Raw genomic sequence first — 21,319 nt, 5'->3', positions numbered from 1 at the left:
CCTCGTACGCCCGTCCCATCTTCCCCACCTCGTACGCCCGTCCCATCTCCCCCACCTCGTATGCCCGTCACCATCTCCCCCACCTCGTATGCCCGTCACCATCTCCCCCACCTCGTACGCCCGTCCCATCTTCCCCACCTCGTACGCCCGTCCCATCTCCCCCACCTCGTATGCCCGTCACCATCTCCCCCACCTCGTATGCCCGTCACCATCTCCCCCACCTCGTACGCCCGTCCCATCTTCCCCACCTCGTACGCCCGTCCCATCTCCCCCACCTCGTATGCCCGTCCCATCTCCCCCACCACGTATGCCCGTCCCATCTCCCCCACCACGTACGCCCGTCCCATCTCCCCCACCTCGTACGCCCGTCCCATCTTCCCCACCTCGTACGCCCGTCCCATCTCCCCCACCTCGTATGCCCGTCACCATCTCCCCCACCTCGTATGCCCGTCACCATCTCCCCCACCTCGTACGCCCGTCCCATCTTCCCCACCTCGTACGCCCGTCCCATCTCCCCCACCTCGTATGCCCGTCACCATCTCCTCCACCTCGTATGCCCGTCCCATCTTCCCCTCCTCGTATGCCCGTCCCATCTCCCCCACCACGTATGCCCGTCCCATCTCCCCCACCACGTATGCCCGTCACCATCTCCTCCACCTCGTATGCCCGTCACCATCTCCCCCCTCGTAAGTTCGTCCACTCCCGTCTACTCGTCCCCATCTCCCCCAGTATACTCGTCCCCATTCCCTCATATACTCATCCTCATCCCTCTTTGCCCCCCGTATAACCCCCATCTACCCACACTCAGCAGTCACTGCCTCCCTCCATGTTCGCCCCTCACATAACTCTATGACCCCCCCTTGACTCTTTCCCGCCTAATCGTGTCACATGACCGCGCTGTGACGTCACTGGCTGGTACCATCCATACACGGACACCCTGCACCACGTGACGCCCCCCTGTGACTGACAGCTGCAGACCCCGGAGCGGCCGCGTGCACTCACTCACCCGGGCAGACGGTGCGTCTCCTCCAGCCGGTGGAAGCCGGCCTGCAGCCCGGGGGTGAGCAGCACCCCACCCAGGTCAAACAGCACGAAGCGCTTGGCGGCCATGTCTGTGAGCTCTGCTGCCCGGGACGTCACCGGCGGCCTCTGTACTGCGGGGACCGAGGTCACTGCAGCGCCGCCCCCGGCCGGGGAAGGCGGGACCGGGGGAGGGGGAGTACAGTGTGTGTGTACAAACCATACAGCTGTGTGTATAGAGTCACCTGTCCAGCAGTGTGCGCCTCTGCTCTGCCGCTGGTCTTCTCTGCAGCGGTCAGCATTGGCTGCACTTGGGCTCTGTTCACACATTGCGGTTATTTGCTGCATTTTTTTTTGTAAATGTAAATTAAATTCTGCCTCTTACAGGACCAGCACGAGCTCCGACCTCTCAGAAATCTGCACAAGATTGTTTATTTCCTGACAGAATTGAAAACCATCAGTGTGAAAATCCTCCCCGCATTGTTTGCTTTCTATGGGTGAAAAAACGCAGCAAAAAAAAAAAAAACGCCTAAACAGTTTCTTGATTTTTGGTGAATTCAATTAGATTTATTACCCGCGTACTGTAGACAAATGACACCAAAGAACGCAGCAAAACCTGTTTGTTTGTTTTTGTTGCAAGCAGCATCATTACTGCCTGCAGGAAAAGCGCACCATGTGAACGCGGCCTTACCCTGTCGCTGGCCCATTCTAGGCAAGGAATACGATGGCCACGTAAGACAGGATTTCATGTTTATTCCACTTTTTGATGATTTTTTTTTTTATGTTAAATATTAATATAAGAAAATCATAAATAATTTTTTATTATGCTTTATTATTTATATATATATATATAATATATTTTTTTTTTTCAGTATGATTTAATTTTATGATGACGGCTTGCTAGGAGTACACATACAGGGGTCTTCAGTAGCCCCTTATCTGCCATGGTGGCCCCATCTCCTTTATGGGGAGACCGCAGCGTGTGGAGCTCGCTCGGGTTGCTGACTGTATCACACAGCCGTCGCTAATAATGAATATATCGGGCTCTGCTCCTGAGCGCTGCATGCACCCACCCCTGACAGCAGACCGTGCTCAGACGCTAACCCGAGGGTGTTCGAGTTCCCACGGCTGCATGTCTCATGGCTGCTCGACAGCCGCAACACGTGGGGATTGCCTAACAAACAGGAAATCCCTGCAGGTGTCACGGATGTCAAACAGCCCCCGGGGACTCGAACATATTTTTCGAGCACCTTGAAGACACTCTGCTCCCGAGCATGACGACATTTTATCCCAGTAGCGTAGCTATCGGGGCAGAGGGTGCAGCTGCCCCGGGCCCCGCGCTCTGAGGGGGCCCACCCGGATCTACACTAATTTTAACTGTATTGTGTGGGCAACACGACCTCCCTGCTCTGCCGCTATGGGGTCCGAGGGGGGGGGGGGGGTCCGAGCGCTGACACAGGGCACCTCCAACAAGTTCAACTGTATCGGCATCTGATGAGAGCCCATCCAGATGAAAGTACCGTAACTTGGAGAGATGTACAACACTTCAGAAGACAAGCTGGTGCTGCGGACTCGGAGACCAGAGCAGCGGAGGAAAGGGGAGGAGTTGTGAATATTCTGTTTTATTGTTTTTAGAACACTATGTGTGGATAAAACTGTATAAAGGGGGGATGTATTATACTGTATAAACAATGGAGGGATGCTTTATACAGTAAGGACTAGGGGGGGAATCTTTATACCACATATATCATGTGGGGATGCATTATGCTGTATGGACCATGGGGGATGCATTATGCTGTATGGACCATGGGGGGATGCATTATGCTGTATGGACCATGGGGGGATGCATTATACTGTATTGACCATGGGGGATGCATTATGCTGTATGGACCATGGGGGGATGCATTATACTGTATTGACCATGGGGGATGCATTATGCTGTATGGACCATGGGGGGATGGGTTATACTGTATGGGACATGGGGGATGCATTATGCTGTATGGGACATGGGGGGATGCATTATACTGTATTGACCATGGGGGGATGCATTATACTGTATGGGACATGGGGGATGCATTATGTTGTATGGGACATGGGGATGCTTTATACTGTATGGACCATGGGGGGATGCATTATGCTGTATGGGACATGGGGGGATGCATTATGCTGTATGGGACATGGGGGGATGCATTATGCTGTATGGGACATGGGGGGGATGCATTATACTGTATTGACCATGAGGGGATGTATTATGCTGTATGGGACATGGGGGGGATGCATTATACTGTATTGACCACGGGGGGATGCATTATGCAGTATGGACCATGGGGGGGTGGGTTATACTGTATGGGACATGGGGGGATGCATTATGCTGTATGGGATATGGGGGGGATGCATTATACTGTATTGACCATGGGGGGATGCATTATACTGTATGGGACATGGGGGATGCATTATGTTGTATGGGACATGGGGATTCATTATGGTGTATGGACTATGGGGGGGATGCATTATACTGTATGGGACATGGGGGATGCATTATGCTGTATGGGACATGGGGGGGATGCATTATACTGTATTGACCACGGGGGGATGCATTATGCAGTATGGACCATGGGGGGGTGGGTTATACTGTATGGGACATGGGGGGATGCATTATGCTGTATGGGATATGGGGGGGATGCATTATACTGTATTGACCATGGGGGGATGCATTATACTGTATGGGACATGGGGGATGCATTATGTTGTATGGGACATGGGGATTCATTATGGTGTATGGACTATGGGGGGGATGCATTATACTGTATGGGACATGGGGGATGCATTATGCTGTATGGGACATGGGGGGATGCATTATACTGTATTGACCATGAGGGGATGCATTATACTGTATGGGACATGGGGGATGCATTATACTGTATGGACCATGGGGGATGCATTATACTGTATGGGGGATGCATTATACTGTATGGGACATGGGGGGGGATGCATTATACTGTATGGACCATGGGGATGTATTATGCTGTATGGGACATGGGAGGGATGCATTATACTGTATGGACCATGGGGGGGTGCATTATGCTGTATGGGACATGGGGGGGTGCATTATGCTGTATGGGACATGGGGGGGTGCATTATGCTGTATGGGACATGGGGGGGTGCATTATGCTGTATGGGACATGGGGGAATGCATTATGTTTGGTACATGGGGGGATGCATTATACTGTATGGGACATGGGGTGCATTATGCTGTATGAAGCACTATGTGGGGCTATTAAAATATTTGGAGGCTTATGTGGGAGTCTTAAAACTGTATGCCAACTTTCATACAGTGTAAAAGTTTGTGCAAAGTCCATCATACTGTGGGGGCAATATACAGTGTAGAGAGGTGTGGGGCCATTATACTACATGAAGGGCTGTGTGTGGGTCACCATACTTTTCCGGGACAATTGCGGGGTGGGTTACAGTAGGGTCATCGTACTGTGTGTGTGGAGGGTACTGTGGATGAATTCACTATGGGGGTATCTTAGTGTTTTTGGGGCACTTTTGTTGACATCATACATTACAAGTGTGAAGGGGAAATCTAGGGCTCCAGTGGGAGGAAAATTAGAGGGTGCAGAGTACCACCCAGCAGGTGCAGTAATAGGGGCACATGGCAGCAGCGGCTCAGTATTGGGGTATCGGCAGGATGAGGAGGCTGTGGATAGATGGTGATGGGGCTGGAAATGTGAGAAGTCAGATGTGTCTGTGCTGTAATCCCTGCAGCCGAGTCCTGGCTGGAGAAGTCATCATGTCGGTCTGGGCCAGACGGAAAAGCCGGGAAAAGTGAACGATTCCATCAGAAAGAACGTCAGCAGTAAGTCACCAACTATAACTGTGCAGTAATCACTTATATGTTCTGTAGGATCGGTATCTACCGCTGTCACCATATGGCGGTAATATCAGTGTTGGTCTTTATATAGAGATTATTTTCAGTAACAGAACAGTCATCTGCTGAGGTTCTCCTTCACTATTAGGGTTCATCACCCAGTTATAGTCACTGTTACCTGGTTAGGGGCCCACTCAGAAGTTTCGCCCCCCCCCCACCCGAACCAAACCCCTAGCTGCGCCTCTGCCTTATCCGACCACGTTCGCTCATCACTCGTCCTAATTCATCACTTCTGACTTCTTGAAATGTTGTAAACTTTTTGCACAATTGTTTTCGGTAACCTAGTGGAGTGCAAAAGGTAGGAATATTTTATGTTTTCTTTTTGCCTATTTGTGGACTAATATGCGGCTTTTGCAGCTTCTTACTCAAAGCAAACAGCAAAAGCGATATTGAATTTTGCTTTCCTCCGTGAAAGGGACAAAATATTAAAAATGACTTTAAAAAAAAAAATAAACAAAATCACAAGAGATTAATCGGTGCTAAAATGATTAAAATTCGATCTACTTGTATTGTTACTCTGCACCCGGTACTGCACGGAGTGAAAATCTACCTATTCTGAGCTGCTCTCCGTTCTGCAATCCTTCATACTATGGATTGTGGGGGTTTCAGCCGTCCACCCCCCACCAATCAGTGACGCGATATCCTACCCCTAAGCTTAAAGCGGTCGTCCTGGACTAAGACATTAATCAGTCCTGACAACAAGTGATCGATGTCAGATCAGTGGGGGTGAGACAGACAACACACCTAACAATCTACTGTCAGTAGGTCCCACGGCCTCCGGTAATTCACGTATATGGATCCCTGACGTCAACGCTCTGTACGCTCAGTAAACGCTGATAGCTCAGATCACGTTCTCTTTAATAGGAACTTAACTGCAGTGCCCAAGAATGGCCACTCCGCAGTGTGTGGCGCTGTGCTGATAGTTTTGCTTTGTACTCTGTTTACATCTGGTGCTTCAGGACCAGAAAAAAGCCGATGATGAATAAAGCAGCATGATCCAAGTCTTGGGAAATCTCTTCATGCGAAAAGGTGTGGTGCTTCTCTTAGCCAACACCAAGTTACACTGGCACCCCTCATTAAATTACAGAAAAGCACCCATGCTCTCACTGTAAATAATCCATAATCTCACTGCTTGCAATAAAGAATCCATGGTCTCTCTGCTCTTTCAGTAAAGAATCCATAGTCTCACTGCTCTTACAGTAAATAATTAATGTTTCACAGCTCTTACAGTAAAGAATCCATAATCTCACTGCTCTTACAGTAATCCATATTCTCACGGCTCTTACATTAAAGAATGCATAATCTCACTGCTCTCACAGTAATGAATCCATTATCTCACTGCTCTATAGTAAAGAATCCATAGTCTCACTGCTCTTAAAGTAAATAATGTTTCACTGCTCTTACAGTAAAGAATCCATAGTCTCACTGCTCTTACAGTAAAGAATCCATAGTCTCACTGCTCTTACAGTAGACCATAGTCTCACTGCTCTATAGTAAAGAATCCATAGTCTAACTGCTCTTCCAGTAAAGAATGCATAGTCTCACTGATCTTACAGTAGACCATAGTCTCACTGCTCTATAGTAAAGAATCCATGGTCTAACTGGTCTTACAATAAAGAATCCATAGTCTCACTGCTCTTACAGCAAAGAATCAAGAACCTTACTGCTCCTACAGCAAAGAATCTGCGTCTGTGAATATGATTCTTCTTTCTATACGTAGATGATGCCAACTTGTCACTGTTGCAGGCCTAGGTGTAAAAAGCTCATTGTTCAGATCTGTACAGTCCCCTCATACTGTATATCAGTTGTGCATTGTAATAAGATTGTCCCTCAATTGCCATTCCTCAGCTCAAGCCTCCAACTAAAATAATAAAATAAATCCTTCTGTAGTATTATATCCTCCTCTGTGTGTTTTACCCTGAAGAGTTTAATATCATCTGCAAATATTGAAATTCTATATATATTAAAAAGAAGAGGGCCCAATACTGACCCCTGTGTAATATTGCCGTTTTATAACCAGGTGATTACAATTAGAGAGATTTCAGTATTCGGTTCAGATTGTATTTGCAATATTCACCGAGCATAGCTGACCGCTATTGCAGTCAATGGGTGTACAGATGAGTGAATATGTTTGGAAATGATCATCAAACATAAAATCGGCACAAATATGGCAAATTTTGATTCGGCAATGTTTTTTTTCGCACATCTCTAATTGAAAAATTGAAAAAAAAAAACCCCCCACAAAAAGGTGATCATGTTTATTGGGTAATTTTCAGGATAGTGGACACTTTTTGGTGTCTGGTAGTGCAGAATTGTTCATAACCCGGCTCTTTTCCTATCCATTTTTTTATTCTGGATACTTTTGTATTATTTACTCTTCTTCACTCGTTGCTTTGGGGATGAATATAAATGGAGCGCAATGTAAAATAATCCTTAAACCCCAAGTAGATATATCGTGTCCTCAGTGGAGTGTTGTGCTCCGCTTATCACTGCAGGCAGGGGACATACTTACCGGATTTAATTAGTCCCTTACATACGTGGTCTGCTGATGCGAGAGGAGGCTGCATTCCGGTATCGGAGACCAGACCGCTTTCCTGCACGCTCTTGACCGCATAGCATTTACTGTCCTTTATTACACAAATGCCATTGACTTTAATTCCTCTCGAGCAGAAAAATATCAAGAATTTCATTAATATTTCAGAAAGTCAGGGCTGAAATGTTGTAATGTAAGGTGCTGCGCGCGCAAAAGACGGTCATGACGATCGTAGAAGATACGGCGTCAAATGAAAGGTCAGGTGATGACCACGCAGGACACGGGAACATATTTTTATTGGAATAGATTAAACTTAGGAAGCCTGGATAAATGTATCCTGCTTCATGTAAAGTAAGGGCTGTGGACGACACCAATAGACTGCAGAGTTTAGTGTACTAAAGAAAAATTGCTTTTCCATATGTCAGTGGTTACCTGCAAGTGATAAAATTGCACTAAGTTTCAGTTTGTAATCTTCAAATCTTTGTTCATTTTCAGAGCCATTCATATGAAGTTTAAAGCCTGATCCAAGAATCAGATTTTTTTTTTCTTGGAGTGTCTCTGTCAGTAATATAGGCTGGATGTGAGAGGTGTGTGTCTCTCCCAGTAATATAGGCTGGATGTGAGGTCTGAGTGACTCTCCCAGGAATATAGGCTGGATGTGAGGTCTGTGAGTCTCTCCAGTAATATAGGCTGGATGTGAGGTCTGTGTGTCTCTTCAGTAATATAGGCTGGATGTGAGAGGTGTGTGTCTCTCCAGTAATATAGGCTGGATGTGAGGTCTGAGTGACTCTCCCAGGAATATAGGCTGGATGTGAGGTCTGTGTGTCTCTCCAGTAATATAGGCTGGATGTGAGGTCTGTGTGTCTCTCCAGTAATATAGGCTGGATGTGAGGTCTGTGTCTCTCCAGTAATATAGGCTGGATGTGAGGTCTGTGTGTCTCTCCAGTAATATAAGCTGGATGTGAGGTCTGAGTGACTCTCCCAGGAATATAGGCTGGATGTGAGGTCTGTGTGTCTCTCCAGTAATATAGGCTGGATGTGAGGTCTGTGTGTCTCTCCAGTAATATAGGCTGGATGTGAGGTCTGAGTGACTCTCCCATGAATATAGGCTGGATGTGAGGTCTGTGAGTCTCTCCAGTAATATAGGCTGAATGTGAGGTCTGTGAGTCTCTCCAGTAATATAGGCTGAATGTGAGGTCTGTGTGTCTCCAGTAATATAGGCTGGATATGAGATCTGTGTGTCTCTCAGTAATATAGGCTGAATGTGAGATCTGTGTCTCTCCCAGTAATATAGGTTGAATGTGAGGTCTGTGTGTCTCTCAGTAATATAGGCTGAATGTGAGATCTGTGTGTCTCTCCCAGTAATATAGGCTGGATGTGATGTCTGTTTCTCCCAGTAATATAGACTGTATGTGAGATCTGCATGTCTCTCTCAGTAATATAGGATGGATGTGAGAACTATGTGTCTCTCCCAGTAATATAGGCTGGATGTGAGGTCTGTGTCTCTCCCAGAAATATAGGCTGAATGTGAGGTCTGTGTGTCTCTCCCAGAAATATAGACTGTATGTTTGTGATTCCCACTGAGAAATATAGGCTGGATAGGTCTGAGTTTTATCTAAGGGTCGCTACTATAATGGTGGTTGCAAATTTGCAGAGTTTTTGTTGTATTAGTTTTGCACAATAACTTTTGTTTGTACAAAAAAATGATTGCCTGTTGTCACATGCACCACACACTTCTGCAGGCTACATATGAAGAAGTTGTTCAATTGCTTCCCCCTACAAAAAAAAAAGTGTGTGTGTATATACAGTATACAGTTGTGGCCAAAAGTATTGACACCCCTGCAATTTTGTCAGATAATACTCAGTTTCTTCCTGAAAATGATTGCAAACACAAATTCTTTGGTATTATTATCTTCATTTAATTTGTCTTAAATGAAAAAACACAAAGAATTGTCCTAAAGCCAAATTGGATATAATTCCACACCAAACATAAAAAAGAGGGTGGACAAAAGTATTGGCACTGTTTGAAAAATCATGTGATGCTTCTCTAATTTGTGTAATTAACAGCACCTGTAACTTACCTGTGGCACCTAACAGGTGTTGGCAATAACTAAATCACACTTGCAGCCAGTTGACATGGATTAAAGTTGACTCAACCTCTGTCCTGTGTCCTTGTGTGTCCCACATTGAGCATGGAGAAAAGAAAGAAGACCAAAGAACTGTCTGAGGACTTGAGAAACCAAATTGTGAGGAAGCATGAGCAATCTCAAGGCTACAAGTCCATCTCCAAAGACCTGAATGTTCCTGTGTCTACGTGCGCAGTGTCATCAAGAAGTTTAAAGCCCATGGCACTGTGGCTAACCTCCCTAGATGTGGACGGAAAAGAAAAATTGACGAGATTTCAACGCAAGATTGTGCGGATGTTGGATAAAGAACCTCGACTAACATCCAAACAAGTTCAAGCTGACCTGCAGTCCGAGGGTATAACAGTGTCAACCCGTACTAGCTGTTGGCATCTGAATGAAAAGGGACTGTATGGTAGGAGACCCAGGAAGACCCCACTTCTTACCCCGAGACATAAAAAAGCCAGGCTGGAGTTTGCCAAAACTTACCTGAAAAGGGCTAAAACGTTTTGGAAGAATGTTCTCTGGTCAGATGAGACAAAATTAGAGCTTTTTGGGCAAAGGCATCAACATAGAGTTTACAGGAGAAAAAAAGAGGCATTCAAAGAAAAGAACACTGTCCCTACAGTCAAACATGGCGGAGGTTCCCTGATGTTTTGGGGTTGCTTTGCTGCCTCTGGCACTGGACTGCTAGACCGTGTGCATGGCATTATGAAGTCTGACAACTACCAACAAATTTTGCAGCATAATGTAGGGCCCAGTGTGAGAAAGCTGGGTCTCCCTCAGAGGTCATGGGTCTTCCAGCAGGACAATAACCCAAAACACACTTCAAAAAGCACTAGAAAATGGTTTGAGAGAAAGCACTGGAGACTTCTAAGGTGGCCAGCAATGAGTCCAGACCTGAATCCCATAGAACACCTGTGGAGAGATCTAAAAATGGCAGTTTGGAGATGGCACCCTTCAAATATCAGGGACCTGGAGCAGTTTGCCAAAGAAGAATGGTCTAAAATTCCAGCAGAGCATTGCAAGAAACTCATTGATGGTTACCGGAAGCGGTTGGTCGCAGTTATTTTGGCTAAAGGTTGTGCAACCAAGTATTAGGCTGAGGGTGCCAATACTTTTGTCTGGCCCATTTTTGGAGTTTTGTGTGAAATGATCAATGTTTTGCTTTTTGCTTCATTCTCTTTTGTGTTTTTTCATTTAAGACGAATTAAATGAAGATAATAATACCAAAGAATTTGTGTTTGCAATCATTTTCAGGAAGAAACTGAGTATTATCTGACAGAATTGCAGGGGTGTCAATATCAAAATGTCTTATGCACCCTAAGATGCCACCAAGTAAAACGACAGCTTGTCTCGCACAAAATAATCCCCACGTGGAAAAATAAAAAGTTTTTGTAAAGTTCTAAGTTTAAAATATATATTAAATCTGGTATCTCCATAATCGGACACATCTGGAAAATCATATAGATTTGTCATTTTTACCATACAATGAATGAAGCGAGTCGCACACACTTGCGACCGTTTGGCAACTTGTGGCAGCGAGCAGAGAGGAATCTCATCAGTGTTCATATTACACGTTGTTAGGATTGCATAAATATCGCACACCTTTAAAAAAAAAAAAAAAAAGTTCTAGTTTTTTTTCTATTGCCTTACTGATTCCTAAACGGTTCCACTGCAGCTGCCATTCTTGTAATTTGTGTTATCAGGATGCCCTGGAGAGCTGTGGTGTAATCCTCTGTCACCACCTCTCTGCCTGCAGACACCTCTCACCCAGTCCTCTATCAGTGACATGATTAATGTGCAGACACTCAGCGCTTTTTTATCCCAAGTTTCAAAGTACAAGTACACATTTGCTCATGACTAATCTTTACCAGTTTTCTGACAATTCCTACATTTTTAGTTTGCTTTCAAAAGTCTCCCTACACAGTGCACGCCGTGTCCGAGCCGCTCTGTCGTGACGCGCGTCGGGTGCAGGGTCCTCTTATGGGAAAATTTTACCTCTCTATATTTTTATTTTGTGCGTTATCCCTCTGTATCAGAAACTATTCCATACAGCTGAAGAAAATGTATTCCAATGTGAACCTTCATGATGGAGCGCTTTCATTTTTTGCACTTTCTTTTTCCAAGAGCCATAACTTTTTATTTTTCCATCAATGGAGCCAAATGAGGGCTTGTATTTGTATGTGGCTTGTTGTTTTGTTTTTTTTTTTGCATGTTCACGATATGGCTTTTTCTAATTTTTTTCTTTTTATAGATTTTTCCATATATTTTGGAATGTTATGTGCGCAGCAATACCAAATGTTTACTTTTTACATTTTTATTTTTAAAACCATGCCTTACTTTTTAGTAGACTTGTATCTGAGATTGTTTAATCGCTCGCTCTGCATACCGCGATACTATAGTATCTCAGTATAGACAGAAAATCGATGTTTGCTGTGAAACCACAGGCGAGACTTCACAGGACTAGGGTAGGTTAACACCACCGATTTCTCCACACACGTGAAAAACGGAGCTATTATTCTCATCAGAGTTTGTTCAGTTTGTTTCCTACATGGAGAGGAAAAAAAAAAGTTTCTCCTTATCATTCTTTCTGTCAATCCATGAAAATTGGATGTCATCCGAGTACTTTCCGAATTTTTTTCACAAACACATTGACTTGCATTGCCGATTTTGATCAGACCCTAGGCACTATATATATACACTCACTGGCCACTTTATTAGGTACACCATGCTAGTAACGGGTTGGACCCCCTTTTGCCTTCAGAACTGCCTCAATTCTTCGTGGCAGAGATTCAACAAGGTGCTGGAAGCATTCCTCAGAGATTTTGGACCATATTGACATGATGGCATCACACAGTTGGCGCAGATTTGTCGGCTGCACATCCCTGATGCGAATCTCCCGTTCCACCACATCCCAAAGATGCTCTATTGGATTGAGATCTGGTGACTGAGGAGGCCATTTGAGTACAGTGAACTCATTGTCATGTTCAAGAAACCAATCTGAGATGATTCGAGCTTTATGACATGGCGCATTATCCTGCTGAAAGTAGCCATCAGATGCCTGTTCTTAGCTGAGAGGAGTGGTACCCAGTGTGGTCTTCTGCTGCTGTAGCCCATCTGCCTCAAAGTTCGACGCACTGTGCGTTCAGAGATGCTCTTCTGCCTACCTTGGTTGTAACGGGTGGCAATTTGAGTCACTGTTGCCTTTCTATCAGCTCGAACCAGTATGCCCATTCTCCTCTGACCTCTGGCATCAACAAGGCATTTCCGGCCACAGAACTGCCGCTCACTGGATTTTTTTTCTTTTTCGGACCATTCTCTGTAAACCCTAGAGATGGTTGTGCGTGAAAATCCCAGTAGATCAGCAGTTTCTGAAATTCTCAGACCAGCCCTTCTGGCACCAACAATCATGCCACGTTCAAAGGCACTCAAATCACCTTTCTTCCCCATACTGATGCTCGGTTTGAACTGCAGGAGATTGTCTTGACCATGTCTACATGCCTAAATGCACTGAGTTGCCGCCATGTGATTGGCTGATTAGAAATTAAGTCTTAACACACAGTTGGACAGGTGTACCTAATAAAGTGGCCAGTGAGTGTATATATATATATATGGCTATATTGAAATATACCAAAAAATCATAAAGTGCAACGTGCCCAATATGTAAACAATCCATAAAGAGTAAATGTGGCAAGTCATGCCAAACTAAAGTGTAAAGTGCTTATAACTAGGACAAATTGTCCATATGTGAATACATAATAGTGGTAAACATATGCAGAAGAAGGATTGCGAAACGCGCGTCGGGGCAGCATGGACGCCAGGAATCCCACGTGCACTTCACAGGTATTTTTTGGCCCGTCTTTATTATTAATGTTGCATTTTGCCTTTATATATATATATATATATATATATATATAGTGTTGGCTCCATATTGTATAACACATTGTTGTTTTGTGCCACTAACATTATAATTAACTTGTCTAGCGGTTATACTATTGGATATTACAATTTTACTTTGGACGGCTGCTTATTTAACAGCTTGTGCACTAATGGTATTCTATGGCAGTAAGTCTCTGGTTTTGTATTTTCAGTACCAGTACGCCTGTGCCGGAGCCGCGACAGGAAGCAAAGAAGAGGATGGCATCGCTAGAAGATGGGAGGTGCCGGACCGGACCGCGACACTCATCGGACCAAGACCGGACCCAGACCGCCCCTGGATGAGTATAATATAACTCAGTTTTCTTATCTTTCAGGTTACATTGGTGGCTTATCTACAGCATTACTGAATGCTGTAGATAAGCCCCTGATGGCGGTGCCGGCAGCTGATAGTCGAAAAATGGAGTGACAGATTCCTTTTAAGTATTTGTTTTTATATTGATTTTCAATTAAAAAATAGTTTTATCAAGTACCCTTTTTGTTACCAGATTATTTATTTAGGTAACTTTCTTGTGAGCATGTATCATACATACCAGTACGTCCATTGTTTGTAACAGTTTTAAAGGACTCGCTTTTCGCCTTTTTGGGGGTGAATGGAGCGCTATGGTAAAATTTACGCCAAACAAGGCTTGGACGCCTATACCCTGAACATAGCAGACTTGCTACGTTGTTCATTATTTGGGGAGTATATTGTTTAGAAGAATGTGTATTTTTCTTGTCGTGGAATACGACATGTGCCGCATTATTGCCGACTCAGGCTGGTTTCACACTAGCGTTTTATCGCGCAGCGCATCGTGCGCTATCGGGTGCACGCGCAATGTTCCCCTATCTTTAACATGGTGGTCGCAGGGTCTTGCGATTGTACGCGCTCATCAGCGTTTAGTATGTGCTGCGCATACTACAGGTGTTCGCCCAGACGCGCCATACTCTACATGTTGCATTTTTTGTTCCGCCTACATCGTTAAAAAAATCGCGCGCGCACGTGTGCGCCCAAAAATAGCACTACAGTCTATGTGGTCGCTGACGTGCGCTTGGCTGCGCGCACGTCAGCGCCTTGTGCGCGCACGCGATTTGAGTAAACAACGTCTAGACACTTGTCTTAACCTCCCCCTAAACAAGCAACATTGTTTGGGAGGAGTGTGGCTAAAAAAGGTGTCTTCAGGGTCAGACAATTACTCTACAGGCAGCCTTGCAGAGAGACCAGACAAGAGCCTAGAAGAGCCTTTACAAGTGTGGATTCAAGCTTCAGGAGCCAAAATGTGAGTATTCTTCAACATAATGTCTGTGTGTCCTGTACAATTTTATAATGTACTAATGTATTTTTGTTTTCATTTCAGCATGTCTTCTTCCGGATCGGTCTATTCGCCATCTCGGCAAGAACTGGCCCAAGCTGATCGTGAGGTGAGGATGTTGCTGCCTTTGGGTAAGTATAGCTGCCTCTAGAAATGTGCTTTAATTTTTTTTTTCTTTACAGACATCGGACACGGGCAGTGAAGGTGAAGAGCGGGAGCGGTCTGAGCGGGAGCAGCGTAGTCAAGTCGTGGCGAGGAGACGCAATGTTAGTATATAATGTATTTTTTTTTATTTTTTTTTTTTTCTGTCTTTATTTTCATCTTTATCTAGCTTCTTCTCTGTTTCTTTTTGTATCTTTTTCATTGTCCAAAATTCCAAACATTCTAATATTTTTTTTTCTAGGTTCCACAACGGGATGACGAAGAAGTAGTGTACATCGACAACGAGCACCTGATCCGCCTTGTTGAGGAGCGTATCACATTGTGGGACAGCCGTGACCAGCAGTACAAAGACACAGTGGTGACCCGGCAGCTCTGGAATGAGGTGGCCGCAGCGATGATGGATGGCTGGGACAGTGCCTCTCCAAGTTCAAAAAGGGCGTTCAGTAAGTATAAAGATGCTCTGTGATACTGCATTGATTTTTGGTCCAGATGGTGCTGGTGTGTTTGTGACAAGATATATTCTTGCATTAAACACACCAATGCCTTGTGGAAAACAGTGATAGTGAGTAGGAGGAGGACTCAATATGTACAGACTGCATTCCTGCAATCCTTGGAGTTGGCAGAATACGTACAGAGCCACTCTCCAGATCTGTACCCGGCTCCACAACATTGACCCAATGGGCAGTGAGGGAAAGGTATCGTCCCTGTCCATGGCTACTGGTCCACGCATCGGTGGTCAGGTGGACCTTGCTACTGACGGCATTTAGTAGCGCATTTTTAATTTTTCCCTCCACATGCTTTTGCAGGGCAGGGACAGCTTGCCTGCTGAAATAAAAGCGGCTGGGCACATTGTATTGTGGAACTGCCAATGACATAAAGTTCCAGAAGGTGTCAGTCTCCACCAGCCTGAATGACAGCATCTCAAGGGCCAGTAGTTTGGCAATGCCGGCATTCAGAGCCAGTGCTCGGGGATGGTTTGCCGAGTATGGCCGCTTTTTCTCCCATGCCTGTGCTACCGATTGCTGGTGAGTGGCCTGGGAGTGTGCTGATGACTGCGAACGTGGTTCAGTGGGTGGAATTTCACTGGGTCTCTGGACAACAGTGGCAGTGGTTCTTCCATGGCGTTCCAGTGAGGAAGCCGAACCAGCTGTGTGTGAGCTGGAGGAAGAGGCCCCAACACGAGCTGAAGAGGTGGTAGGTGCTGCTGAAGGTTGGCCTACATCTTCAGTGTGTCTGTGTAACTCCACCTCGTGCTTGGTGCGCACATGTTTCCACATATTTGTAGTATTGAGGTTGGTCACATTTTTCCCTCGTTTCACTTTCTGATGACACAGCTTGCATTTGACAAAGCAAATGTCATCTGCAACTGTGTCAAAAAAAGACCACGCACTGCAAGTCCTGGGAGCGCCCGTTTTGTGTTTTGGAAGAGGATTGCTCCTCACGGGTGCCAAAGTGGAGGCTACAGGCAACCAAGTCTGCCCCCGCCCTCTCCCTCCTCTTTTGGCCGTTCGGGGAATCTCTTCCTCAGAGCTGCTCCCACCACCTTCCTGTGGCTGACGCCATGATGGGTCAAGGACCTCATCATCTCCACTCCCCTCTTCAAGCACCGGCTGGTCCTGGGTTGTCTCGCCAGCACCGTACGCACCAGAAATTGGCAACTGAGTCTCATCATCATCTGATGCATACTGAGGTGTGCTGACCATAGGCACTGGCCCACCCGCCTCTTCAGATTCAGAGGGACAAAGCAGTTGCGCATCACTGCATACTCCCTCTTCTTCACGCTCTAGAATGCTGCTTGGCTGGCCACCTCTTTCCAAGCCAACAGATTCTGAGAACAGAAGTAAAGATTGAGATGGCTCCTGTCCAGGGCTCTCAGACTGCCTGGGCAATTTGGCAGGTGGTGAAGAGACAGATGGTTGCTCTTCAGTGCTCTGGCCTTGGGAGGATGCGGAAGTCATTGAAGTGGATGCGTTAGCTGCCATCCATCCGACAACGGCTTCAATTTGTTCGTCACGCAGCAGTGGGGTACGGCGAGGTCCTACAAAGCTGCGCATGAAGGACTGTTGCCTGGTAAAAGTGGGGGATGCCGGGTCACTGGTGGCCGCAGCAGATACCGAATCCCCACGTCCTCTCCCTGCTGAAACTCCACAGCCACGACCACGTGCCTTACTCCCTGCCTTTTTCATCTTGGTAGACTGATAAAGATAGGCAGAAAAGTAAAAAAGGGGTGGCTTAGTGTTCTTATTCCTGAACACCTGCTAACCAGTATAAGAAACACTAATTTGGCTAAGAGTGTGTGTACTACACTTTAATATGATCTAATGTGGCCTAGACAACTGTAAAGTGGAGTGTTTGGTGAACTTTATTTCCTTTTTTTTGGGTGGGGGGGAAGGAAAGGATGTGACCAAAGTTTGAAAGCTATAGTATCACAAACTTTTTGGAGCGATTACAATGCAGGAAGCTAACCTACAATGCAATTGATGAGGATCCAAAAAATAGGGTGATACTAGCCTGGCTGGCCCTGAAGGGCACAAGCCAGCAAAAAGGCTCCTCTATCTAATCCTATATAGTGTTTGCAACCAACCAATGACAATGGATGCGGTTGGAAGCACACTAATATAGGAGCAAAAATCTGGCTAAATTAGCTGCAAAAAAAGGACTATGTATGAGGCAGTGACGCACGCTGAGCGGACTACAGCTAGCGGTGGCTGTAGAACACACTGCAACGTGAGCTGCACTCACACACAGAGAGACCTATCAGACAGCCAAAAACAGTGCAGAGAAATGGGCTATAGCACTGAAAGGCTGCTGAAAGGCTCCACTGTCCACTCCTTTAGTGTTTGCAACCAACGTATATGGATACGTATGGAAGCACACTATACAGGAGAAAAAAAAAGCAGCAATAAAAGAAAAATGTGTATGAGGCAGAGACACACGCTGGCCGGCCTACAAGCAGACGTGCCTGCAGGACACACTACACAGCGTGGGTCTGCACTCACACAGCCCTTGCAGACAGCTGTGAAAACAGCGCTGCTAGGGAAAAGCAAGCTACAGTGGTGGTTTATGTAGCCTGGGTTAAGCACTATATGTTTTGTGGAATCGCTATTTCTAACTGTCCCTCACAGTCTTCAACAGCAGCCTGTCCCTAACTGAATTCACAGCAGAGTGACCAGAAATGGCGGCTGCTGCGGTGGCTTTTTATAGTGCATCATGACATCATATCAACAGCCAATCACAGCCATGCCAGTAGTTAACATGCCTACATGCCTAACAGGATGTGCCCACACTTCTGAGGATCCCCATTGGCTGAATCAAATCGAGCGGGCTCCTAGCATTATGGGAACTTCCGATTCCGGTATTCGATATGAAAAAAGTATCGGAACTAAGTATCGGAATTCCGATACAGCTAATATCGGCCGATACCCGATTCTTGCGGTATCGGAATGCTCAACACTACTCAGGACTCTTTCTCGTTTGACAAATTCATCAACCTCCTCGCTGAGGGCCTTATTCAGTCATTGCCACGTTACCATGTGGCCTTTGAGCTCAGAGACTTCTTTCTCTAGCCCTTCTATTCTGTGCTCCCTTTCTTTCTCAGAGCCACAGTCACCCCCAGAGATTAAGTCATCCCTCCAGTTATTCACTAACCGTGTGACTACTTCCGCCGTCTTATCCACCAGGTCAGCGTCAGTTTTGTCACGAGTTTCAGTCAGCACAGCACTAGATTCTGTCCTAGTGGTGGCTACTGGCAACAACACATCACAGTCACACCACATCGTACGGTGAACCCCCAAGACACTCTCTATCTGTGTGTCAGCTCCGCTCTTTTTGTTAACCACACCATTCTCATTCACACTGTGGTACCCTTCAGGTGACGTCGGGTCAGTAAATTCATCTGATGCAATTCTTTCTCTGGTCGCCCCTACGTCTGGCCTGTTCATGTTAGGAGGCGTCAGCGTCTTCGTATGGGTTAGTCCAACAGTAGGAACGTCTCCACCCTCGTGGCATATATCATCAAACCTGACAAAGTCCCGGCCCCACTCCAAGGCATACACTAAGTCTGATGGTATACTGCCCTCTTGGCACTCACTGCCTCCAAGCCCCTCAAACATTATTCTGTCTACCGCATAGTTCACCGTGACCAGATGATTACAGCGAACCTGGACCATTTTCTCGGTCAGACAGAAAGTGAGAGGAGTTCCTACCAGAGTCACCTGACTCTTTGAGTCCAACCGTCCCGACATCCCTTCCTGGGGTAGCATCACGGTACACACTTGCGGCCAGTCATCACTCGGAAAGAATATCCCACATTCTGGAAATGACATACATAAACACTGCAGTTCCCAGACATACCCACTGAGCCAACCAGTGCTGTCATTTCTTCACACTCGGCCGCTTTCTGGACCACCACCCCAATTTGGGTCACCGCCCCCCTCTGGGACTCCACCCCCTTTTGGGCTACCACACCGATTTGGGTCACCGCCCCCTTTTGGGACTCCACCCCCTTTGGGCTACTACCCCGATTTGGGTCACCGCCCCCTTTTGGGACTCCACCCCTTTTCGGGATCTCCCCATGTCCGTTATACCGGTCTTCTCAGACCACAGTTCACACCACACAGTTTATGTCTCTCACGATACTAGACAAGTCCTTGCTGGCACCACCACATCTCCTGCTGTCACGATCACCAGCACCACCGGCTGCTGTTCACACACACAGCAGCTGGAGTCACTGCAGCTCCTGCTGCGCCATCTTCGTGGACCCACCGATCCACCGGAAGCTGTTGTGAGCTCATCTGTTCATTCACCTTTTGTGTCCGAGGATCTCCTTCTTCTGGTGAAGGAAGGTAGTGAGGCTGATTTGGATGAAAGAAACCAAACACCTGATCAGGTGGATTGTGACTGGGTAACGGGAACTTCAGACTGGATATAAGGCAGCTGACGCCCTTCTGAGTGGCTGGTGATTTCTCTGCTGGATTCTTGGAGACCAGTCTGATTCCTGCTTCCCAAAGATAAGTTTTTGCTCTACTATTGAACTTATTAGTTTTGGTTTTGTTTACCTTGTTTTTTGAGTTCAGCCATCCACGGCCGGGGGTGTGCTGGATTCTTTTTCCTTAATCAGTGTTCTCTTTTGCTCTGCTTTCAGAATATTCTGAGTTCTGATATAGGGTTTGAAATCTAGTGACTTCAGGGTCCTTTTTGCTTATCAGTTGTGTTGGTATATTTTTAGCAGGGTTTTCTCGGATTGCAGACAGCAGCTTTTCTGTCCTGTCCTTTTTAGTTAGCTTGGGCCCCATCATTTGCTCAACCTATCTTTCTATCTGTGTTAGTGTTTTCATCTTATTTCACCGTCATGATATGTTGGGGGCTACCTATTGCTTTGGGGTCTGCTCTGGGGCAGTCAGTTTTTCCCTTTTCTCTCTTCGGGCTTGTTTAGATCTCCGGCTGTGACAAGGTGTCTGGGATCACTGTTATGATTGAGTCACCGTAGGAGGCAAAAACAGAAATGCTAGCTAAGTCCAGAAAACCAGAGAGGTTGGCAGCTATCGGATTGCAGACCCCTGAACCTATCAACACAACTAGCAGTAGCCGGGGGGGGGTTCCTACGATACCCTAGACCCCACGATCACAGCCGGAGAATTAAATAGCCTAAAGACAGAAAGGGAAATCTAAACTGCCCCAGAGCAGACCCCAAAGCAAAAGACAGCCCCCCACATATAATGACGGTGAAGCAAGAAGAAAGAACACAACACAGACAGAAAGATAGACTGAGCAAAGACGGGGCCCAAGCTAACTAGATAGGAAAGGACAGGAAGGCTGCTGTCTGCAATCCATGAAAAACCCTATGAAAATAAGAGCCAACAGACTGACAGTGAAAAAGGCCCTGAAGACGCTAGGCTTCAAAAAGACTATGTCAGTACTCAGGAATATTCTGAAGACAGAGCAACCGGCAAAAGGAGAATCAGCTCACCCCAGCAGGGAATGGCAGAATCCAGAAAAGCAAGGCAAACAAAAACAAAACACAAATGCTAAAAGGCAAAGCAGAAAACTTAGCTTTAGAGGAGCAGGAATCAGACTGGTTTCCTAGAAGTCCACAGAGAAATCACCCGCAGGGCAGAAGGGCGTCGGCAGCCTTATATCCAGTCCGTGACTCCACTCAGCCAGTCATCATCATTAGGTTCAGGTGCCTGATAATCAGGCTCATTACCTTCCTTTACCAGAATAGGGAGTTCACCAGACCTCAGTGACGAAGGGGAAAATGAACTCACAACAGTACCTCCCCCTTGAGGAGGGGTCACCGAACCCTCAACCACGCCACCAG

General features: G+C 46.2%; 1 protein-coding gene across 3 annotated transcripts in view; it reads right to left on the bottom strand.

Moving 5' to 3' along the window:
• Positions 1-1,166, bottom strand: part of EPHX2 (epoxide hydrolase 2) — a 95,725-nt gene extending 94,559 nt beyond the window's left edge. For all 3 annotated transcript variants that reach the window (XM_073561943.1, XM_073561941.1, XM_073561942.1), the window contains exon 1: positions 1,007-1,166. In XM_073561943.1, the coding sequence (XP_073418044.1) occupies positions 1,007-1,110 (104 nt within the window). In that variant the 5' untranslated portion in view covers positions 1,111-1,166. The remainder of the gene's footprint in view (positions 1-1,006) is intronic.
• Between the last annotated feature and the right edge of the window lie 20,153 nt (positions 1,167-21,319).

Source organism: Dendrobates tinctorius, unplaced genomic scaffold (genome assembly GCF_039654945.1).
Source record: "Dendrobates tinctorius isolate UK_male_01 unplaced genomic scaffold, ASM3965494v1 ptg000332l, whole genome shotgun sequence".
NCBI classification, from domain to species: domain Eukaryota; kingdom Metazoa; phylum Chordata; class Amphibia; order Anura; family Dendrobatidae; genus Dendrobates; species Dendrobates tinctorius.
Note: the sequence above shows the minus strand (reverse complement) of the source record. Positions and strands in the feature narration are given on the sequence as shown.